General features: G+C 41.3%; 1 protein-coding gene across 1 annotated transcript in view; it reads right to left on the reverse strand.

Annotated features, from left to right (window-relative positions):
- Window positions 1-25,492, reverse strand: part of MBD2 (methyl-CpG binding domain protein 2) — a 76,541-nt gene that overhangs the window by 37,080 nt on the left and 13,969 nt on the right. Inside the window, exon 2 of the mRNA XM_062201685.1 lies at window positions 18,671-18,830. Within this exon, the coding sequence (XP_062057669.1) occupies window positions 18,671-18,830 (160 nt within the window). The remainder of the gene's footprint in view (window positions 1-18,670; window positions 18,831-25,492) is intronic.

The raw sequence follows: 25,492 nt of genomic DNA on the forward strand, positions 1-25,492 counted from the left end.
GCTGTTTCTCAACAGTCCAGACAAGGGCTGTTCAAAGTCATTGCATCTGGATGGTAATTTCACTTTTTTTTTTTTTGAGAAACTTATTTATCTTTAAAGAACCCAAGAACCCAAGAATGACATATCTTTTGGGAGCGCTTAGACATAGCTATAAGTTGTGTGACATAAGAATATCCTCCACTTAATACACTAAGAGAAGTAATTCTTTGAGAACAAGTTTTATTATTAAGTCTCATAATACAACTCTTTGAGGACAGAGGTCCTGCATAGGAAGTTAGCGCACAGTGACTCCTGTCGTTTACTTAACAATTAACACTCTTACGTATGATCACCCGAGGCTCTTGACATGAACAAATACGTCTAAGACTGATTTATACAAAAGGAAGGAGAACTTCAGGATAGCAATTACTCCTACATCCTAAGAATGTAGGGAAACTGGCAAAGTTAAGATATACATGACTGGTCAGCAGTTAGGAGATTGGGCTTATATAAAACCACCTAAAACTTCATCTTCACCTCTATATAAAAATAATTGGCAATAGAAGCTCTAATTCCAGCAAATGGAACTCAATGTAGAAAAATATGACAAACTTATGACAAACTAAATCCAAAACTACAAAAAAACTTCTTGAGGACATGAGGCCACAAGAGGAAAATTCTACACCTGACTTCAGGTGACGTGTGGTAGTCAAATACAAGCACACTGAAAATAATGCATAAAATTACCCTCAGGCCATATGTACAAAGTATGTATGTAGCAGCTGGCGTTGTGGCTTAGCGAGTTAAGCCTGCAATTCCAACATGCCACGGGGGTGCCGGTTTGAGTCCCGGCTGCTCCACTTCTGATCCACTTCCCTGCAATGTGCCTGGGAAAGCAGTGGAGGATGGCCTACATCTTTGGGCCCCAGCGCCCACATGGGAGACAGGGAAGAAGCTCTTGGCCCCATTTAGGGGGTGAATCAGCAGATGGAGGATCTCTATTTCTCTCTGTGGCTGATTTTCAAATAAAATAAATAATAAACAAATAAATCTTTAATAATAATTTAAAAAAAAAGTACCAGCAGGGCTCAGAATGGGCCAAATCCTTTAATTCCTCTGGACCCATGAAGAAAGCTGAAAACCAGGCTTCTGAAACCCCTCGGGCCGCCTCCCTCTGCAGGGAAAATGTAGCGCATCTTCCCAGGACTGCACGGTGGAGGCGGCGGGCAGCGCTGAGCGCACCTGCAGGGACGCAGCCCTGGCCCCGCCTCTGCTTTCCCACACTGACTGAGGTCCGCCGACCAACTCAGCACCAAGCACCAGTGTCTCGCCCCTTACACGGAGAGGCTGACTCATCCTCCGTCACCCTCCAGCCCTTGTCGCACCTCTGCTTACCCTCAGAGGACCCGCTGACAGGAAACGGAGCCGGGACTGACTGATGCAGGAATCCGGGGAAACTACGCTCCCAGGCTGCCTTTCACGCCCAGAGACAGATGGGTGCCCCAGCCCCAGACTCCCATGCAAAACCTCCTGTTGCCAATTTTACATAGAGATTAAAAGCAAACACGCTAATGTTACAAGATTAAAGCAATTAATGTATTTGGAATATTCCTTTCCAATATCAAAAAACTAAGTTCTTTGTGTCACAAAAATAAAGCTGCCAAACACATTCTAATACAAGTTTAGATAGAACCAAAAATTTCCAATCTTTGCTAAATCTTCTCAGCACACTCATCTTCAAACCAAAATTTAATGAATTTTATTAATGCATCTTATGTTGAAAATAGTTAATTTTTAATTAATTTATTTGAAAGTCAGAGCTACACAGAGAGACAGAGAGAGAGACAGACAGACAAAGAGGTCTTCTATCCACTGGTTCACTCCCCAAACGGCCGCAATGGCTGGAGAAGCCAGAAGCCAGGAGCTTCTTCCTGGTCTCCCACGTGGGTGCAGGAGCCCAAGGACTTGGGTCATCTTCTACTGCTTTCCCAGGCCATAGCAGAGCTGGATGGGAAGTGGAACCGCCGGGTCTCCAACCGGAGTCCATATGGGACGCTGGCACCCCAAGTCAGGGCATTATGCCGCTGTGCCACAGCGCCGGCCCCGAAAACAGTTAATTTTTTGAAACTCCATTATTTTCCCTAGTTATTGGGAAGAATATAAATCTTAGTTTTGAAATGTTTACTTCATCTCTTCAGGGTAAGTACCTGAGGTGGCTCTCTGTATATTCACCAAGTACAATATGCAATATAATTTTTTTTTTTTTTGGCAGGCAGAGTGGACAATGAGAGAGAGAGAGAGAGAAAGGTCTTCCTTTGCCATTGGTTCACCCTCCAATGGCCGCCACGGCCGGCGCACCGCGTTGATCCAAAGCCAGGAGCCAGGTGCTTCTCCTGGTCTCTCATGGGGTGCAGGGCCCAAGCACTTGGGCCATCCTCCACTGCACTCCCGGGCCACAGCAGAGAGCTGGCCTGGAAGAGGGGCAACCGGGACAGAATCCGGCGCCCCGACCGGGACTAGAACCTGGTGTGCCGGCGCCGCAGGCGGAGGATTAGCCTATTGAGTCACGGCACTGGCCAAAATAATTCTTAAAAACAAAAAATCAAACATGAAAAAACAAATTTCCTCCTGAAAAGGTTAAACAGGGATACTATAGGAGAGCATTAAATCTGAACCTGAATTTTCAAGGGAACTGGAAAAAAGAGGAACCTTAAATGATATGGATAGCATGGTCAGAGAAAAGGAAGCACACCCACTATGAGGAAAACAAAAAAAAAAGTTCTACCAAACCCAGAAAAAATAAAGGAATTCAACACCAAAAGAAATATTAAGATTTCAAATGGTTTCTTTTTTTCAGTGACATTCCACAAAAGCCAAGAACAGAAGACTTGAGGAACAGTTCAGTGAAGGCAATTCTGAAAGTATCTAAATCAGGTTAGTCTACTTGTGCAGTCTTTCAGTGACCTGACTTGATTAAGGATAGGAAAGAGAACAAAGAATCAGTAGATAGAGTATGCATCATAAACCAGTGGTGTGTAACCCCACCCTCTAGATTTCTGAAAACATATATCCAACTTGTTTGACAAGAGGAATATTTTATATTTAATGTAAAGGATGCATTCATTTCCAGTATTTTAAATACTGATACTTTAAAAACTGTTATACCATGACAAGTGTATCTAACAGAATCTAAATATAACCACAATTATTCATATATGAGCAAACTCGATAGTCACATATTTTATGTGATTCTTTTTATCCTTTTGAATAATTCCATTTTCTATTTTAAACTGGAAAATGTTTAATTAACTACCTAGATATCATTAAATTGTTTTAAATTTCCTGTGACCATAAAGTTCTTAGAGGTACAGTAATAAATTTCTTCTGTTGCATTGCCATTACTATATAACTGACCAAAATGGCATGATAAATTTTAATATAATTATTAAGCATAAAACATAAATTTTATTAGCTGTATTTGGCTTGATAAGAAGAATCTTTTTTATCCTTATTTCTTTTTTTTTTTAACTTTTATTTAATGAATATAAATTTCCAAAGTACAGCTTATGGATTACAATGGCTTCCCCCCCGCCAAACTTCCCTCCCACCCGCAACCCTCCCCTTTCCCGCTCCCTCTCCCCTTCCATTCACATCAAGATTCATTTCAATTCTCTTTATATACAGAAGATCAATTTAGTATATATTAAGTAAAGATTTCAACAGTTTGCACCCACACAGAAACACAAAGTGAAACATACTTTTTGAGTACTAGTTATAGCATTAAATCACAATGTACAGCACATTAAGGATAGAGATCCCACATGAGGAGCAAGTGCACAGTGACTCCTGTTGTTGACCCAACAAATTGACACTCTAGTTTATGGCGCCAGTAACCACCCTAGGCTCCCGTCATGAGTTGCCAAGGCTATGGAAGCCTTCCCAGTTCGCCGACTCTGATCATATTTAGAAAAGGTCATAGTCAAAGTGGAAGTTCTCTCCTCCCTTCAGAGAAAGGCACCTCCCTCCCTCTCTCTTTTTTTTTTTAAAGGGAAAGCGTTTATTGGGGAACACCCAACAGACCGGAAAGCTGATTCCAGCCAAGACTGGGAGAAAAGTCACTCATCTTTTGTAGGTAGAGGGGTTTGTCTGTAGAGAAATTTTGAACAATTATACAGCATTAAGTGGGGAAGAGGACCATCAGTACACACAGGTTGGGAGTAGAGCCATTGGTGGTAGAGGTTATGATTACAAAGAAATGAGGCTCAAGTGCACTAGCCAGGTCTAGAACAAAGGACAGAGTCATTATTAGAGGAGCTAAGAAAGGTGCTGTCTAAGCTACAATTAAGTTTTCTGATTGAGAGGCAAATAGAACCTGACAGAAGGGGCTTGATAATAATCTGTTGGGCTTTAGGCCTTGTGAGTTAAGAGGCCCAGACCTATCTATCTCTTCACATGGGGTACATCCTAAGGGAGGTGTGAACCTCCTGGGGGAAGGCACTCTGTTGACTTTCATTACTTAGCTGGCCTGGGAGGAGAGCTGGCCAGGTAAAGGCAGATGGCATCTCTAGCAAGAAATGTATAGATCTGCCTGCAATGTTGCTGACCCTACTTGACCATACCCTCAGCTGCAGTGGTCACTTTGGAAGCTGGGCTGAGTGAAGGGCTTTTCAGCTTAGAGCCAATAAGATCTGTGGCTCTGACCTGGGCATCCTTCGACTCCAGGGCAGGTCCATTTCCAGTGATCCAACTCTTGGCAGAGCTGCCAGGGCTCTTCACAAGCTGACTTCTGCTGAAGCCCAGGCTTACCACATTGGAAGCCACTGCAGTGGACTGGCCTGTTGGGTCTCCTTGAGGGCAGATCACTGTACAGATCAGCCATTAATAGGCCTGCCACCCATTGCTTCTGATGCCGAGCTTTCTTTTCCTCCTGGTTTGTGTTAAAGCAGACCAGAGGATGCAAGTCAAGGGAGTGCCCAAGTCCCATTTCTAATCTTTGGTGGCCTAAACTACAAGTCTATAGTCACAGGCATGTTCTGTAGTAGTTTTTCTAAGGTAGACAATGCCCATGAGGAAAATTATATTCTCACTTAAAAACTTTCTTTCCCTTTTGTCTGAAAGGGAGGTTTCTTCTACTTACTGTTTACTTTGCTGATGGCGAAGTAAATCTAGCTATGGAATTATAATTTAAGCTCTTATTTTGGCTATGCTATTACAGAAAAATGTTAGCCATCTCTTTTATAAGGTCTAAAGATTAAATTGTGTGTCCTACAGATTCCTTCATAATGGAATTAGTTTCCTACCTTGAAGAGAATAGAGAAATGAAAGTACAAGTTGGGCTTAGAATAGAGAAATGAGGGAGCAAGTCCTAGATCGCTTGCTGACAATAGCAATATCACATGAATACTTAGCAAACAGTTTCAACCATTAGATAACAACTTAAGAAAACATTTACCAGAAGGTCCAATGCCTCCTATAAATTTTAAGAATCATGTATTTGGAAACACCTCTTAAATATCTAACATGGTGTAGTTTGTTTAACCAGTAAACTTAAGCTGACCAAAATGGCATGATAAATTTTAATATAATTATTAAGCATAAAACATAAATTTTATTAGCTATATTTGGCTTGATAAAAAGAATCTTAAAATATAACTATGCTCTTGGGTCAGTATTTTTAATTGTCGAACAAAATTTAGCATTAATCCTAATCCTATTTTTCATTTTTTATAACTGTAAAGAAATTTTGCTCACATAAATGTATAAATAAAACTATGTAACTCTGCACCCAGATTTTTTTGAGTTATATGTCAAAACATCACATAGTGTACCATTAAAACTTTTATTTAGTAATCAGTTCTCTAAATTTTGTTGCAAGTGAAGCACTGTGTTTGTGGAAATAATTGACTCTTACTGAGTCATTCACTTTCTGAATCCAGCAATTCAAATGTCCTTTTATTGGAAATCAAACATTTTGTACTATGGTAATATTGCAGACAAGTGAGAAATGTGTCCCATAAAAGGATGACTATTGAATATAAAGGAGAATGGGGGAGGGAGGGTTGGAAATAACATGAACCTCTCTCAGGTACATTTTCAGATCAACTGAGGATTTCAAAACAGATTCCTTTCAAAACAGCCCATTCTGATATGCCAGGTAAAGCCTTCACATAGCATAGTCTATGTGAGGGACTTACACTGTCTTTGCCAAATATTCCTCTTCTTGGTTTTTGAAATAAAGCTATATGACATCCAAAACACACAGAGTACAAATGCTGGTGAGGATGTGGACAGTGGGGCACACCTATGCACTGTTGGTAGGAATGTAGATTAGGGTAGCCACTGTAGAAAACGGTATGGAGTTTCTTTAAAAACTAGAAATAGACTGGTCATATGATCCAGCAATCCCTCTACTGGACATGTATCCAAAAGACTTGAAGACAATGTATCAAAGAGATACCTGCACCATGTTTATAAGCAGCACTATTCACAACAGACAAAACTTGCAATCAGCCAAGGTGTCCATAGCAGATGAACAGATAAAAAAATGTGGTATATGAGCAAAATGGAATACTATTCATCTATAAAAAATTACTAAATGGATGGAACCAGAGGGCATGATGTTGAGGGAAATAAGCTGGACCCAGAAAGACAAATCTTGCATGTTCTCCCTAACATGAGGGAGCTAAAATTTACAAACACAAGAAATAAAAAGTCTGTGTGTATCAATATTTCTATAAATCTAGGGTTTTTTTTTAGAATCCATTTATTCTATGGTTCCCATAACTGTTTTAAAAGATTTATTTATCTACTTGAAATGAAAAGATAGAGAAGAGGGGGACAGAGAGAAAACAAGACAAAGAGCACACTTCCATCCACAGGTTCACTCCCCAAATGGCAGCAACAGCCAGGGCTTGCCCAGGACAAAGCCAGGAGCCAGGAGCTTCCTCTGGGTCTTCTACGTGGGTACAAGGGCCAAAGCACCTTGGCCATCCTCTGCTGCTTTCCCAGGAGCAGTGGCAGAGAGCTAGATCAGAAGTGGAGCAAGGGCCAGCATTGTGATGCCGGTTTGAGTCCGGGCTGCTCCACTTCTGATCCAGCTCTCTGCTATGGCCTGGGAAACAGCAGAAGAGAGCCCAAGCCCTTGGGCCCCTGCACCCATGTGGGAGTCCTGGAAGAAGCTCCTGGCTTCTGATTGGCACAGCTCCAGCTGTTGCAGCCAATTGGGGACTGAACCAGCAGATGGAAGACCTCTCTCTGCTTCTCCTTCTCTCTCTGTGTAACTCTTTCATGTAAAATAAATCTTAAAAAAAAAAAGTGGAGCAGCTGGGACACGAACCAGCACCCATATGGGTGCCACAGCACAAGGCTTGTCAAACCAATAGCTAAGATGGTTATACTACTATAGTTTTAATGATCTGTGACTACTTTAAAATTTACTGTATATGGGTGAAATGGTGATTTTTCTATTCAATTACTGTTTATAGACGTTATCTATATTCCCACTAACTCAGGTCTTTTTGCTCTAATTGTTAAACGTCTTAATTTGGTGAAAAATTAAGCCTTTTTTAAATCTAATATAAATTTAAAATTTGTTATCTCAAATACTTAAAAAAAAAAAAGGAAAAAGAAATGGTGGGAGGGAAAGGGGTGTAGAGAGGGAGGGAGGAAGGGACTATTAGAATTCTCTCTATAGGGGCTGGCACTGTGGCATAAAGCCACTGCCTGCAGTGCTGGCAATCCACATGAACAACATTGCTCCACTTCCAATCCAGCTCTCTGCTATGGCCTGAGAAAACAGTTGAAAATAGCCCAAGTCCTTGGGCACCTGCACCCACGTGGGAGACCTGGAAGAAGCTCCTGGCTCCTGGCTTCGGATCAGCGCGGCTCTGGCCATTGCGGCCATCTGGGGAGTGAACCCATGATAGATCTTTCTCTCTCTCTGCTTCTCTGTAACTATGCCTTTCAAATAAATAAATAAATAATTTTTTAAAAATTATTGTATCTATAAATCACATTGAATGTTAAAAACTAAAATTAAAATTAAAAAAACTTAATAGTTCAGCATTGTTCATATTCCATCCACTTATCCTTCATGCAAATTTTGCACTGTATTTTTTAAATTAGCCACATTTGTTTCAAGAAAATCTCCCAATCCAAAACTGTCAAATAAAATAATACTGCTGGGGCCTTCGCTGTGGCTCACTTGGTTAATCTTCAGCCTGTGGCACTGGCATCCCATATGGGCACCAGGTTCTAGTCCTGGTTGCTTCTCTTCAAGTCCAGCCCAAGTGTTTGGGCACCTCTACCTGCATGGGAGACCAGGAAGAAGCACCTGGCTCCTGGCTTCGGATCAGCATAGCTCCGGCTGTAGCGGCCATTTGGGGGTGAACCAACGGAAGGAAGACCTTTCTCTCTCTCCCTCCCTGTCTATCTGTCAAATAAATAAATAACCAATACTGCCAAGTATCACTCAAATAGCATTTTTAAAAGATTTATTTTATTTAAAGTCAGAGTTACACAGAGAGGCAGAGAGAGAGATCCAAAGACCTGTGCAGATGCGAAGCGAGGAGCTTCTTCTGGGTCTCTCACATGAGTGTAGGGACCCAAGCACTTGGGCCATCTTCTACTGCTTTCCTAGCCCATAGCAGAGAGCTGGATCTGAAGTGGAGCAGCTGGGACTCGAACTGGCGGCCATATGGGATGCTGGCACTGCATGTGGTGGCTTTACTTGCTAGGCCACAGTGCCAGCTTCCCAAGCTTTCTTAGAGGAAGCTATTGTTAATGAATTTTTTTCAGTATGTCCTCCTATGCATTTACAAACACCTATGCATTACAAACATCTATGTGTGTATTTTTATCCCTTTCTCCATTAGACTACTCTTAAGAAGCTTGAATGGAGGTGGAAGAGAGAGGACAATGTTGAGAAGACAGTGCATGGTCAAGGAACACATTACTATTGTTTTTTTCCTTTAACTATGAAAGAGACCAGTGTGGAAGAAACCACAGAGGTTAGGTTTCTTACCTGAGTCCATGCCTCAGGATGACTTTCAGGAACATTTGAATTGTGTGTGATATTTTCTGTTTTTCTAAAAACAAAAGCCTGTTTACATCAAATTCTGATGGGCAGATTCTGGGTCTCTTGAAAATAGATTTGATGAGATTGTGGAGCTTGACAGAGAAGACTCTGGTGAGTTCTTGATTTGTCGTTTGTATAGGTTGAATACTATTTATGGAAATCACCATAGGAAAATAATTTACATGAGTATATAAAATCAATTCAGTTTTGAATGTGCAAAATTTGAAGTGCCTTTTAAACATCAAAATGGAGATGTCATCTATGCAGTGGGTAAAATTATTAGCTCAAAAATAGTATTGCAAATAATGAAACTGGAGGAGTACCCGGATACAGGAAAGGAGTCGGGACCAACCCTTTAGAAAATCTAGTAATTAGTATTTGGTTAAAGTGGAAAGACTCGGCAAAGGAGACCGAGAAAGAATCGGAGGTACGGTAGGAGGGACTTGGGAGAAGAGAAAGTTTCAAAAAAGGAGAGTGACCGGTTATTGTTTGCTGCTGGAATATTACCTACCTGGAGGAAAACTAAAATTTTCATTGAATTTGGCTTCATAAGTTATTGAGAACCCTGACAACGATACTTTCAGTAGAAATAGAAGCCAGATTGGGTTGAAAAGTGAATGAGTTAAAATTGGTCCATGTGGACAATATTCAGTAAATTTTCTTTGGTAGTAGGGAGAATCAGTAGATGTTAGATGAAAGGGATGGTGGTTTAATCTCTTCCATTTAGAGGAGTGGATCAGTGAAAGAATTTAATAGCATAAGTAGAAAAACCATAGAGGAGAATTAAGTTAGATGTTTTGGCAATGTAATGATGGTGGATCATGGAACTCTTGCTGGTTAGGAAGGATTGTGAATGAGGTTAAGGAACAGTGAGAAGATAGATTGTAAATGGACAGGAGATCTTTTTGGGGTAAAAAATGCGAAAGGCAGTGCTGACAGGGATATGTAGTGGAAATTGAGGAATTGATATTTTACTGAGATATTGGGGATGGTGTAGTTGGTGACAAGCCTGTGATCACAATGTTGGGTTGGCGAGAGTTGGGAAGATAAAACAGATCCAAGAACTTAGGGTGTTGAGTGAGTTATCCACATGAGTATTGGGTCTCCATGAATGAAGACCCAGCTCGGATGGAGAAGATGACTGAAACAGAAACCAGTGTCCAATGAATTAAAGAGAAATTCTGTGGGCCTCAAAGGGGCTGGTGTTCTTGAAGAAACAAAAATGAAGTAATGATTTGAAGGAGTAATGGGGAGAAAGGAGAAACCTCTTCCACTTCTTGGCTCTTAGATGTGTGGTTGTAAGAGAGTGAGAGACCAAAAAACTCCTTTATTATAACTTGAGAGGAAGTAGTTTTTTTTTTTTTTTTTTTTTTTTTTTTTTTTTTTTTTTTTTTTTGGACAGGCAGAGTGGACAGTGAGAGAGACAGACAAAGAGAAAGGCCTTCCTTTGCCGTTGGTTCACCCTCCAATGGCCGCCGCGGACGGCACACCGCGCTGATCCGAAGGCAGGAGCCAGGTGCTTCTCCTGGTCTCCCATGGGGTGCAGGGCCCAAGCACTTGGGCCATCCTCCACTGCACTCCCGGGGCCACAGCAGAGAGCTGGCCTGGAAGAGGGGCAACTGGGACAGAATCCGGTGCCCCGAGCGGGACTAGAACCCTGTGTGCTGGCGCTGCAAGGCGGAGGATTAGCCTACTGAGCCGCGGCGCCGGCCGGAAGTAGTGTTTTCAAAGCACACTGAAGTTTCAGTAAGGCTAGGGATTGGAGAGAACATTCAGAGAAAATATTAAGGTTATAGGAGAGTCTACTTTATTCAAGCATATACTTTGTAAAGTTTGGGGTGGAATGGGTAAGATTAAGTGATTGGTTTTCACACTTCAAACAATTACATCAATGAAATGGCTCATAACTAAAATTTTAAGACTGTGGTGTAAGGTAGAAATGATCAGTGCACTGCACATTTAATAAGGGTAAGTTTGTTTAGATCATTTAATAATGCATAAACACTTGTGTGTTCTGAGCTATGATGCAAACTGCAATTTTACTCTTAGCTGAGGTCAGCAGAGTTTGAGAGTCACTGAAATATGAGGTAGAGAAGTGAGTGAAGACCCTATTCTCCTCTACTTTCTCAGGCCCCTGGTTTGTTTACCTCTCTGTAGGAGAATAGTTGACCATTTGGAGCAAGTTTGATTTTTTTGTTAGTATCCAAGATTCATTAGCTGTTTTTCCCAGGTTAATATTATTGTAACCAATTAAATGTTCTTTGCAACTCACCTAAAGGATAACCTGCCCCATTTTTATAATTTACCCATTGACCTCCTATTAATTAACTTTAAGCTTTGCCCCAGTATATTAAACTCCACACCAGTCTCCTTTGTCTAGAAACTACTAGGCTACATTTGAGGTCAATTTCTCTTCTGACTATACAGCAGTCCCACTCAAATGGGTAAATACTGTACGGAATTAGTTATCTCCTTTACATCTAAATTGTCACTAATATATACACACTTGGGGAACTGTGGAGTGTGAGGAATCACAGAATTAAAATGATACTTGAGGGGCCAGTGCTGTGGTGTAGCAGGTAAAGCCACCACCTAGCAGTGCCAGCATCCAATATGGGCACTGGTTCGAGTCCCAGATGCTCCACTTCCAATCCAGCTCTCTGCTGTGGCCTTGGAAAGCAGTAGAAGACAGCCCAAGTGCTTGGGCCCCTGCACCCATATGCGAGACCCGGAAGAAGTTCCTGGATCAGCACAGCTCCAGCCGTTGTGGCCAATTGGGGAGTCAACCAGTGGATGGAAGACCTCTCTCTCTGCCTCTCTTTCTCTGTGTAACTCTGACTTTCAAATAAATAAATAAATCTTAAAAAAAAAAAAAAATACAGAACTCGGGCTGAGAAACAGAAAGGGAGATATTTTTCATTAAATATTCTTTTCAGTATGTGTACAATTTGCATAATCAAATAATACATTAAAATTTTTAAATCTTAAAAGAGCAGACACATTTTGTTTCTAATTTCTCATTTCTACAAACTTTCTAACATTCTAAGGACTTCAGATCCTTTCCATCCCTCAAAACTGGTTATATAAAGGTGGCCAGTTGCTTTCTGATTTGGAAATGCAATGGATATACAAAGCTTTTCTTCTCATTTTAACAAAATTTTTTGTTTGTTTTTTTAAATCACATGCTCTTGATTTTCCTATTACCTCTCTGTAAGATTTGTCCCACTATTCCTAAGATTAATGTATTCAGGGCCAGTGTTGTGGTGCTACGCCATCTCTGATGCCAGCATCCTATGTGGTTGCCAGTTTAAGACTTCCAGCACCTCCACTTCTGAACCAGCTCCCTGATAAAGCACCTGGGAAAGAAGCAGCAGATGACCCATGTACTTGGGCCCATGCAACCCATTTGGGAAACCCAGATAGAGTTCCTGGCTCCTGGCTTTGGCCTGTCTTCAGCCCCAACCATTGCAGCCATTTGGGGAGTAAACCAGTGGATGGACAACTTGTCTGTCTCCCTCTCTCTAACTCTGCCTTTCAAGTAAGGTGTTTTTTTTTTTTTTGGACAGGCAGAGTGGACAGTGAGAGAGAGAGAGACAGAGAGAAAGGTCTTCCTTTTGCCATTGGTTCACCCTCCAATGGCCACCGCACCGCGCTGATCCGATGGCAGGAGTCAGGTGCTTCTCCTGGTCTCCCATGGGGTGCAGGACCCAAGCACTTGGGCCATCCTCCACTGCACTCCCTGACCACAGCAGAGAGCTGGCCTGGAAGAGGGGCAACCGGGACAGGATCGGTGCCCCGACCGGGACTAGAACCCGGTGTGCCGGCGCCGCAAGGCGGAGGATTAGCCTAGTGAGCCGCAGCGCCGGCCTCAAGTAAGTTTTAACATATTCATTTAACCCACGTGCCTGGGGTTTGTCCCATGGCTGGGCAATCCTAATGACAGACAGGACAGAAATTCACAAAGTGTGACCTGAGAATTCCTGAATGTCCATAAGACATTTTTGAAGGCCACAAAACAAAACTATTTTAATTCAACTTTCTTCACTCCATCCCTCAACTTGCTCTTTCTCCCCAATCCCTATCAGACGCCAGCCCCATCCAATCCAGAATTGTAGCAAGTATCAGCAATTCCCTCTTCTCTACAGTCATTAGGTATTGACATCCACTCATCTCTTCTGTATCATACCTTTCCATCTCTTCGGCCAAAGCAACAGGTAAAGCCATCACTTCTTTTCTGAACTACAACATCCTTCTCAAATCAAGTCTCCATAATATACCTTATTCCATATCCAACACCCAAATCTGAATTCCACCACCAGCATTCATTAAAGAATTTCTCAAACTGCACAAATACTGCCCAACACACCCTGTCCAGGAAATTACTATTGGGGCTGGCATTGCGGCACGCACCTTTGGGAACTCTTGGACCAGCTAGAGCTGGACTCTGGCAGGTTGGCATTGTGACATAGAGGATTAAGTCACGCCTTCCAAGACCAGCATCCCATATGGGCACCAGTTCGAGTTCGGGCTACTCCCTTTCCATCCAATTCCCTGCTAATGTTCCTGGGAAAGCAGAGAAGGATGGCCCAAGTGCTTGGGCCCCTGCACCCATGTGGGAGACCTGGAAAAAGCTCTGGGCTCCTGGCTTTAGCCTGGACCAACTTGGACATTGCAATCATCTGCAAGTGATGAAGATCATGAGAGTCTCTCTAACTCTGCCTTTCAAATAAAATAAATAAATCTTTAAAAAAAAAGAATTTATTATTTGGTTGAGGATAATTAAAACAAGCACCTTCTAGACTTAGTTAAGAACCTGGTATACATCTATACAGAATCCAGATCTGTGTTTTTTATTCACAATAATATAAAATACCACCTTAAACCAAGACAATTCATGAGAAATAAATAATGGCAGACTTAACATACAATTGATTTCACTCAGAAAATGTAATGCTCTTTATTTCCAAATGTATCCAATTTGAGTTAACAGAGAAATGTGATCAAAGAATTGAGTCTTTCTAACGTATTAAGTACATCAAGTCAAACTAAAACATAACTTGTCCCATGCCATATTACTATATTCATACTCTATAAACAATTTATAAAATACATTATATGGCACACCATATTACATTAGGGAATTTGAATTTTATTGGTTCTACAGCTTTAATTTTATAAACATTTTAATGTTAACCTCCAGAAAAAAAGAATTCAGTTCAGTGCTTACACATCTGAAATACTAAAAACTTCTAGTGAGAAAACCAAGTTAATTGAAATTCCCTAAACAAATCTTGCACTCACAATCACTGTACTCGCCTTCAACTGATCCAAGAGAGTCTCCAACTAAGGATTTTTAGAAATTTATCTTGGAGCTGGCGCTGTGGCATAGCAGGTAAAGCCGCCATCTAGCAGAGCCAGTATCTTATATGGGCACCAGTTCGAGTTCCCGCTGCTCCACTTCTGATCCAGCTCTCTGCTAAGGTCTGAGAAAGCAGTGGAAAATGGCCCCTTGGGCCCCCGGACCCACGTGGGAGACCCGGAAGAAGCTCCTGGCTCCTGGCCTCGGACAGGTGCAGCTCAGGCCATTGTGGCCTTTGAGGGGAGTGAACCAGCGGATGGAAGATACTTCTCTTTCTGCCTCTCCTTCTCTCTGTAACTCTGACTTTCAAATAAATAAATAAATCTCGAAAAAAAAAAAAAAGAAACAAAGAAACTTGGGGCCGGCATTGTGGTGCAGTAGGTTAATCCTCCGCCTGCGGCACCGGCATCCCATATGGGCGTCGGTTCTAGTCCCAGCTGCTCCTCCTCCTCCCATCCAGCTCTCTGCTATGGCTGGGAATGCAGTAGAGGATGGCCCAAGCCCAAAGGCCTCGCACCCACATGGGAGACCTAGAAACAGCTACTAGCTCCTGGCTTCAGACTGGCGTAGCTCTGGCCATTTCAGCCATTTGGGGAGTGAACCAGCAGACCGTTCTGTCTCTCCATTTGGGGAGTGAACCAGAAGACCTTTTTCTCTGTCTCTCCCTCTCATTGTCTGTAAATCTACCTCTCAAATAAATAAAAAATCTTTAAAAAAAAATAAACTTATCTTGCCTCTACTCAACTTTCCTGTTAAAACGGTGAGGGTTATTATTTCTGAAACCCTGAAACATCTCCTCTTTGAAAAGTCAAGGTCTATATGAATACCTGAACAATGTTTAGCTTTTGAAACAAAGGCTGATTTTTAATTTACATAATGAAAGACACAGCTCTAGAACTGTTAATTATGTGCATGTTATTCCTTAAATAAAATTAAAAACGGAGTTATTCAGTCACAATAGTAGTATTTCAAAGTACTCAATGGCTGTGATTACAAATGGCCACAGCAGCCTGGGCTGGACTAGGTCCAAGCCAGTTGCCAGGAATTTCATCTAGATCTCCCATATGGGTAGCAGGGACTCAAGCATTTGAACCACAATCTGCTGCTTCCCAGGCACATCGGCAGAGAGCTAAATTGGAAGTGGAGCCGCCAGGACTGGAACCCAAATATTGTGATGCCAACATCACAAGCATCAGCTTAACCTGCTGCACCACAGTGCTGGTCCCACAATTTTTCTCTTTTGAGTAAGCTCTGAGAAAGCTGCTTGTGTTTTCAAATATCGGTTCTGATTTCAATATCACCCAATGCTCTCTCTAGTTTTTTCTCCATTAATCTAACCTACTATTTTCAATAATCTACTTGATATTTCAATGCTTTTTCAGCTGGAGAGATGCAGATGGTGACTGTAAAAGACTAAGGCAGCTAGCTGCAAGAAATCAGTAAGTATAGCCTAATCAGGAACAAGATATATATATATATATTTCACAGGCTGAATTTAAGACAAGCAGAAATTGGTGCTGCAAAAAACAACAGATAAATAATTAAATACAAATAAATTTTAATTTTATAGAAGTAGCTAATGTTGGTTTTATTCCAAAAGAGTTTGCTTTTTAAAAGGCAAAACTTCCGTCTGGCATCGTTGCACAGCAGGTTAAGCTGCCACCACTTGGTACACCCACACCCACTGAAGCACTGATTCAAGTATCAGCTACTCCACTTCCTATCCAGCTTCTTGCTAAAGCACTTGGGAAGGCAGCGGATGATAACCAAAGTACTTGGGTTTCCTGACACCCACGTGGGAGACCCGGATGGATTTCCTGGATCCTGGCTTCAGCTTGCCCTAGCCCTGGCTGTTGCAGCCATTTGGGAGGTGAAACAGCATTGAAAGAAGATTCTCTCCCTTCCTCCTTCTCTCTACTATTCTACCTTTCAAATATATTAATAATTTTTTAATCTTTAAAAAATTCAGATTAAAAGATAGAGTTTTAAAAAGAAGTTAAAAGTTCACTTTGTGATTAATTAAAATAAAATTAGATGTAAAAATAAGGCCATCCCCCAAAACACTCACATAGAAAGCTTCAGAAACCAATGAAAATGAAGAAAGGAATTTCCAAAACAATGCTGGCACACTCACTTAATAAACATTTATTACAACTATAAAATTCTGAAATAAGGTATATATCAAATCAAATATAAAACAACAGTCATTAAATACTTACCACGTGCCAGGCTTTGGAATACATGAAACAAAAGCAAAAACAAAAGACTGCCCTCATGGAGCTGAGTATCACTGAAGCAGACAAACAGTGACAAATACCACAGCCAAGCATCAGGGAAGCTTTATGCAAGCAGGGATTGGTTCTGCCTGGAGGACGCAGGGCGAGCTTCCCAGAGATGGAGACAATGGAGCTGCACCTTGGATGAGTAGGAGTTCACCAGATGGAGGGGGAGGGGCAAGCGCATTCCAAGCAGAGGAAACAGCACATGAGCAAGCAGAATCTTGACAGTGCATGCGATGGTGCAGGGCGATGAGTGGTCCAGCGCAGCTAGAGCAGGAAGGTGCACACACACTAAAGAGATGAAGTAGGTTTGGTTTGTAATGAACCATAACTGTCAGGAAGCAAATCTTCATATTACACTTAATGCAGTTAAACTGTGATTCTGGTGACAACAGTGTAATTTGAAAGCATTCTGTTCATTTTATAAATATTTGAACCTCTTCTAGCAACTAGCAATGTGATAAAGAGTTTTCAAAAAACATTCTTAGAAATATAAATCTTAATTTTCTTCTAGATTTTTAAGCAAAATAATCCCAGAATAAAGGTTTTCTTAAATTGAAATCACAGCTTACAGGGGAGATCACTTATACTACAGGGTCCTAACTTCTGTTAACCTGAGCTCTCTCCACTCCTACCACAATCTGTTCTCCTTCTTATCACCTCGTGAAATATCAATCCAACTAACAGCACAGTTGAGAAGTAAAAAGTAATTCAGACTTCCCTTCTACTCTGCTTCACTAAACAGGGAAGCTGCCACCGCCCCTACGGAAATCAATGCAAGAGACTTTGATGTAATGCATTCTGACCTCCCAACCTGTTTTCAGAAACTAAACTACTGTAAAGCAAACTATTAAGCTGAATTCTAAATAAAAACATGCATGAAGCGAAGACCTCAGATCCTTCAGAAAAAAAGAAAAAGGAAGAAATCCTAGGTCAGAAAGTTTTCTCCACTGGCCACCAGGCAGCACTGTTCACCAAGTTTGCTTTGGTGCTCAGGAAGGTGACAGTTCAGGTAAGGGGCAGAGGGGACAGGAATGGAACTATCAACGGTCAAATGCTTTAACTAGATGTTTGTATAGAAACTCCCATTTACTGCTCAAAATAATGTGAAGAGAAAATTTTATTCTTACTTTTAAAAATGAGAACCTGAGGTCCTCACAGGGTACATTCGCTAATAAGCAGCAGGGCTTCACCAAACTACACCTACCTGAGCCCACAGCCCTTCCCACTGAGTGCACCGCCTCTGGGCTCCTAAAGTGAATGCGGCACTCCCTAGGACATGCAAGGTTATAGCAGTCCTATCCAAAGAAAGAAAAGTCCCTACTTCTCCCTTAACTACTTCCACATCGCCAGGTGACACACTGGCAGTGGCAACACACATACACACAGACCTCTGAAATCTACAAAAAGAAAAATTGGTTCCATGTTTCACAGCAGCCCTCGGCAGAAAAGATGTTTTCTTTGTAAAGATACTGGGTGCTTTACTACATTTAAATTAGCACCAACACTCAAACGTAACTGGCTTAAATTGTTATACTAAGCAGCTCAATAAAATTAAGAGCTAATGAAAACAGTCTCCAGTCACATTAGCAAAAGTCAAAACAAAGCATGCCTTTCTCAAATTCTGAAAATTAGTTAAGTGACAATCAACTATGTGGTAAGAACACTAGCCAAATTAAAATTATGCCTCTTTTTGGGCAACAGAAAACTTTTTAAGAAACACAAATGTGGACAATTAACAATGTAAACAGTCCCAGTTGGTCAAAGGTGTTGTATGTGTTGGCCTAGAGATACTGAAATGTTTTTTTCTACTGCACACTATGTTCCCTTTGTGTAAGTACTGCCAAATACCAGAAAATGTTTCAGATTTATAAGTCAAAAAGTTTTGTGAGGCAAGGAGGCATTCCAATGTAACTTAACATACTTTTTGAAGAACTTCTGAAATAGTATATGTACACCGTAAGCAAGTAAACCAACCTTATTTTGATTGAGAGGATCGTTCCGTAGTCTCTGTTTGTTCTTCTGTAATTTACTAGGCATCATCTTTCCAGTTCTGAAATCAAAACTGCTGAGGTCCACAGTATTTCCAAGATACCTTGCCAACTGAGGTTTGCTTCTGAACTTCTTACCACTTGGACTAGAAGAAAGATAAGGTTAATTATACAAAAGGTAGTATTATTTACCCTAGATCACTACATAATTTTGCCTTCATGCCATCCTTTCTGCCCCCAATTATCATAACACTATAATTTCACATTTGTGTGCATTTTTTAAAGTAAATATTTAAGTCTCAAATGAATTCTGTGAGAAGAGAGAACAATTCATCAACTGAGTATAGGACTCCCTGAGGTCCACCACCATAGCACATCGCAGCCATCACTACAGATCATCCTACGGTCACTCACTGCAACCAGGGAGAGAAAACACAAACTGCCTGCAGAGCACACGCTCACTGCAAAAACATCTTCAATCTTACAAACTTTCTTTCCAAACTGACTCCTGACACGTTGCCTATTTCCTGTAATTATGAAACATATACATTTTGGTAATAATAACTTTAGAATAAGTACTTCTAAAGTCAACAACCCTTGTAAAACACACACACACACATACACAAACACTCAGAATCTATATAATCGTTGAGCTACTTACTTGGACTCATAAGATTTATAACAGAAATAAGTGCTTGCATTTTGACAATGTTTAAGTGCTCCCTAATAACTCCTACTTTAGAGAAGCCAATTAAGAATAATTTGCTTCTTGTAAGAAATAGTACCAAAGCTGAAAATCAACAAAAGTGTCAGAATTACACAGAGAGGGCCAGCACTGTGGCGTAGTGGTGAAGTCACCGTCTGCAGTGCCGGCATCCTATATGGGTGCCAGTTTGAGTCTCCGCTACCCCACTTTCGATCCAGCTCTCTGCTGTGGCCTGGGAAAGCAATATAAGATGGCCCAAGTCCTCCCACACCCACATGGGAGACCCAGAGGAGGCTCCTGGCTTCGGATCAGTGCAGCTCCAGCCATTGGGGCCATCTAGGGAATGAACCAACAAATGGAAGACCTCTTTCTCTGTGCCTCTGTCTCTATAACTCTGCCTTTCAAATAAATAAATAAACCTTAAAACAAAAAAAGAATTACACAAAGAAATAAATTACTTTCTTTAAAAATGTTTCTTGTGGTGCATTAATCTGTAAGAAATGTTTTATAAGAAGAATGCCCAAAATGTGCTAGAACAAAGTCAATGTGGTACGTATGTGACAGTTTTAGGATGCCTCTCAAAGAAGACAACATGTCATGTTTAGAACTTAACCTGGCACCAAAAGACCACAATTAAATAAAAAGACAATTCAACCAGAAGACAGAAAAAGACTAGGAAACCACGTAATAAAATGTTCCTTTGGAACCATAAAAGTTCTCTCTGGGTCAAATCACACAGTCAATATTCCTCACTTGTCACAAACTATGGCACTCAGGCTACCAAAGACATCAAGACAACTGAAGATCTTATTAATGCTGTTTGTGCACAATCACATGACTTACACATTTCTAAAGCAGAATTCAACGTATACAGAATTTAGTCAACACATGAAGATAACAACCAGTAGCCACCAGAATATAACAGAATACAGCAAATCAGACAAGAACCAGAAAATATCAGGAGAAAAAATAGTTGTATGGGATTCTATGAGGCTACTCTAAAACCCTTGTGGAAAAATGTAATTAAAAGATGTTTGTTGCCCTAAACAGCACTCTGGCCTCAAAATCAGCCCTTAAGGCATTTGGATCTGGCTAAAGAGCCCATGAGTGTCAGGGTCTCAAGCCCAATGCTAGCCCCTGACCAGCAGGGGCAGCGCAAGCACTCCCCAACAAGGTGAACAGGAAGGGTAAGGTCGACAGGTGATGAACACACCACAAGCACCCGTGAGTTCTGTCGAAGCAGGAACCGTTTTATTGAGGAAGTGTACAGGCTTATAAAGCTTATGAAGGACATGCGCAGAGGGTTAAAGCCCCAGCCTGCTGCACTGGTATCCCAAATGGGCACCAGTTCAAGTCCCGGCTACTCCACTTCCAATCCAGGTCCCTGCTAATGCACCTAGGAAAGCAGTGTAAGATGTCCCAAGTCCTTGGGCCCCTGCATCCATGTGGGAGACCTGGAAGAAGCTCCTGCCTCTTGGATTCAGAATGGCTCAGTTCCAGCCATTGAGGACATTTGGAGAGTGAACCAGTGCATAAAAGACCTCTCTCTTTCTCTCTGCCTCTGCCTCTCTTTAACTCAGCCTTTCAAATAAATGAATAAATCTTCTTAAAAAATTAGAAATAATTCTGTCTCCTACAAGTATTATTAAATTACAATGATTCCTATGCATTTCCTTAAAGACTTCAACAACCACAAATTACAATACCACTTTTGAAAAACGGTCAAACATTATAGAGGCTAGTACTAAACAAGGTAACTTTTCTGCAACCATAAAATCTCATCAGTTGAACAGTAAAAGCTATACCTTTTGTTTGGAGACAGTGTTTTGATGAATTCAACATTAATTTAAAAATGATATTGCAAAGAATTTTAAAAACTGCACTGGGAAATATTTTTATGGTTAATCTGCTATACTACAAATGAAGTACAATTGGTACTAAAGGACCCAAGTTAATCTGAAGAATTGCTAAAGATTATTATTGTGTCACATATAATTCCAATTGATTTTCATTAAGCTACAACAGCCAAAGTCTTTATATAGATATCTAAGTTATAAACAAGGTTCTAATAAAGTATTTGATATAGCTCAAAAATTAAATGTCACCACAAAACAAAACGGCAATTCTCAATCAGATATTGTGCTAACAGATCTCTTTAGTGCAATTAAAATTTGATCTCAAGAGGGCTTTGTTTTGACAAACTAGTTTCAAAATGATGAAAATACTCAGGTAGCAACTTATTTTTTAAGACTTATTTTTTATTTGAAAGCCAGAGTTATAGGGACACAGAGAGAGACAGAGAGATCACCCATCCACTGGTCCACTCTCTAAATGGCTACAATGGCCAGGGGTAAGCCAGGCAGATGCCAGGAGTCTGGAACTCCATCTGGGTCTCCCACATGGAAAACAGGGGCCCAACCACTTGGGCCATCCTTTGCTGCTTTCCTAGGCACATTAGGAGGGAGCTGGATCAGACATGGAACAGCCAGGACTCGAACCAGTGCTCATATGGGAATCGCAGGTAGAAGCTTAACCCATTGCATCACAGCATCAGCCCAGGTAGCAACTTTTTCCAAAAAAATAAGAAGTACTATTGTTAATATGCAGCTTTAGAGGAAAACAGAAAATCATTTTTGAGAAATCAATTGAAAAATTTCATAAATTAAACCTACAGTAAGTAGTTCCTTATGTAACAGTTGAAATGCCAGTTCTCTCCTACAGATGAAATACACTAGAGATGCACTATCACATTCCTCTACAGAACCAAACTCACCAGAAATCCATCCATTTTAGACATCTCTCCCTCAAATCAAGGAACTTTTAAATATATAAAAACTCCAATTAAGAAGCTATATATGGAGGCCCGCACTGTGGCATAGCAGGTAAAGCTGCCACCTCCAGTGCTAGTATCCCAAATGGGCACCAGTTTGAGTCCCAGCTGCTCCACCTACACCCCATGTGGTCACCAGTTCTAGTCCCGGCTGCTTCTCTTCCAATTCAGCTCTCTGCTGTGGCCTGGGAAAGCAGTAGAAGATGGCTCAAGTGCTTGGACCCCTGCATGTGTGTGAGAGACCTGGAAGAAGCTCCAGACTCCTAGTTTCAGATCAGCGAAGCTCCATCAGTTGTGGTCATTTGGGGAGTGAACCAGTGTTTGGAAGACCTCTCTCTCTCTGCCTCTGCCTCTTTGTAACTCTTTCAAATAAATAAATAAATCTTTTAAAAAAGAAGCTGTATATAGAACAGGCATTGCTTGGGACTTCTCACATCCCCTATTGGATATGGTTTGAGTCCCAGCTCCTCCACTTCTGATCCAGCTTCCTAATGCACCTGGAAGGCAACAGATGATGGGTCAAGTGCTTGGACTCCTGCTACCCAGTTGGGAGACCTGGATGAAGTTCCAGGCTCTCAGCTTTAGCCTGGTCAAGAACAGGCAGTTGCATTCATTTGGGGAGCCAAAAGATGGAGGATCTCTGTCCCTCTCTAACTCTCTGTTCACTCCACCTTTCAACTAGATAAATATATATATATAAATATAAAATATATATATATTTAAATATATATATTTAAAAGCTGTATTTATGAAAAGTGATTGCACAAGTTTATGACCTGGATTAGCAGTTAACATGGTTTAAAACTGTTGCTGTATTTTATTTATTTTAAAACATAAATGTAGGGTATTTACAATTTTTTAAAAAAGGACAGACATATTGTTAGTAAGTTAAACAGGAAATGAAGTAAAAAAGGTAGATATTTTAACTATTAGCATGTCAAAAAGAAAGTTGAAACATCAACTGGTAATCAATAAATCCATAGTGATACCAAATCACTACTTTCTGTCATGGGGAGGTAATTCCATGAAGTATCTATCCATGTGGCACAGCTACAGGGACCTCTCATGCATACCACTTCCTTCAGAAACATTAACAAAAGGGATGGTGTTGTGACTTAGTGGGTAAAGCCACTGCCTGTGATACTGGCATCCCATAGGGGTGCCGATTAGTATATGGGCTGCTCCACTTCAGATCCAGCTCCCAGCTAACATGCCTGGGAAAAGCAGTGGAAAATGGCCCAAGTGTTTGGGCCCCTGCCACCTCCAACGCAGACCCAGATGAAGCACTTGGCACTGGCCTGGCCTGACATGAGCCAGTGCAGCCATACGGGAGTGAATCAGAAGATGGAAGATCTCTGTGTCTCCCTCTCTGTAACTCAAAATCAATAAAGAAATCTTTAAAAATAAAAATAAAAATAAAAATAAAAAGTTAGTAGAAGCCATGTTCCTTCCCTTATCTGCAACAGCTTGTGAATTGGACTTTAAGGATAGTCAACCCAGTTGCATCAGGGAATGTTAAGGCCTTTCTCTACAGCAAGTGATGGCAAGCACATAGGCGTCCAAGGCCCAAGAGAATGGTTATGTGGGAATTCTGTCAGGAGATCCATATCATCTCCACAGAGGTAAACTGATCCTTTAAGGGGCAAAAGAGGATATAAACTGTGGTCTCACCAAGGGTGACTAAGTCATCACATATGCCCTCAAAGAATGCTGCTACAGGTCGCAGTCTCAGAAACATCAGGACTTAAGGTGACTAAGCTCTCACTCTAAACGCATCATAAGTTAGGAAAACTACCTTTTTTTTTTTTTTTAACTCTAGTATGCTGGTGAAGGCTATTAGTCATTTTCAGTTTTCTCTGCCCAAAGTGATTACTTCTAATCCCAGTAATGAAATACTATTTCACTTTCAACCACAAAAAAAAATTTCCCTACCAACTGCCTGCCCCCTAGATATGTCAATCCTGAGCCAACCTGTGATCACACTTTTAACTTCTCCTAAGCCACTATTTAAATACCATGAAGAAAAAATACTAATTAAATAAAAAGATGAGTGGTACTTTTCCAGTTTTTAAACGAACATTTCATCACTTGAACTTGAAATATTTCATTCCAATTAAATTGTTTAAAGCTGTTCTTAAATTGAATTCCATTTTATTAAAAAAAAAAAAAGATTTATTTATTTACTTGAAAGTCAGAGTTACACAGAGAGAGGAGAGGCAGAAAGATAGAGAGGTCCTCCATCTGCTGGCTCACTCCCCGAACAGCCGCAACAGCTGGAGCTGGGCTGATCTGAAGCCAGGAGCCAGGAACTTCTGGGTCTCTCACGCGGGTGCAGGGGCCCAAGGACTTGAGCCATCTTCTACTGCTTTCCCAGTCCGTAGCAGAGAGCTGGATTGGAAGTGGAGCAGCCACGACTTGAACCGGCGCCTATATAGGATGCCGGCAGTGCAAGTGGCAGCTTTACCCACTATGGCACAGTGCCGGCCCCTGAACTCAATTTTCAATGAGTTGGTTTTTTTGTTTTGTTTTGTTTTGTTTTTGACAGGCAGAGTGGACAGTGAGAGAGAGAGACAGAGACAAAGGTCTTCCTTTGCCGTTGGTTCACCCCACAATGGCCGCTGCGGCCAGCGCATCTCGCTGATCCGAAGCCAGGAGCCAGGTGCTTCTCCTGGTCTCCCATGGGGTGCAGGACCCAAGCACTTGGGCCATCCTCCACTGCACTCCCGGGCCACAGCAGAGAGCTGGCCTGGAAGAGGGGCAACCGGGACAGAATCCAGCGCCCCTACCGGGACTAGACCCCGGTGTGCAGGCGCCACTAGGCAGAGGATTAGCCTGTTGAGCCACGGCGCCGGCCTTCAATGAGTTTTAAATATAGATTATCAAAAAGAAATTTTACCTGGCACCTGAAAAATCTAAAAAGGTATAATTGAGATACCAGAAATAGTGAAATTATGGCCACCTTAATTTAGTCCCTTTTAATCTTTCACCCGGACTTTCTGCTCTGCTTACCCTGTGACCTGTGCTCCAGCCATGCTTTTTTGTTCTTTCTACTCTGAATGAGAATAGTCCTTTTTATAACCAAGACTTTTACTTGATCCATAATGCATGACTCTATCCTCACTCTCCAAGAGTCCAGAAAAACCAATCCATCTTCTACCCCAACTCTTCCCTAAAAGCCTTCACAGAACCCAGCAATGGAAAAGTTTTCTCCTTCTGAACCCAGAAAGCAATTAAGCAAATAACCATAACTGTTGTTCTCTCTTCTGATTTTG

This window comes from Lepus europaeus, chromosome 9 (assembly GCF_033115175.1).
Source record: "Lepus europaeus isolate LE1 chromosome 9, mLepTim1.pri, whole genome shotgun sequence".
NCBI lineage: Eukaryota > Metazoa > Chordata > Mammalia > Lagomorpha > Leporidae > Lepus > Lepus europaeus.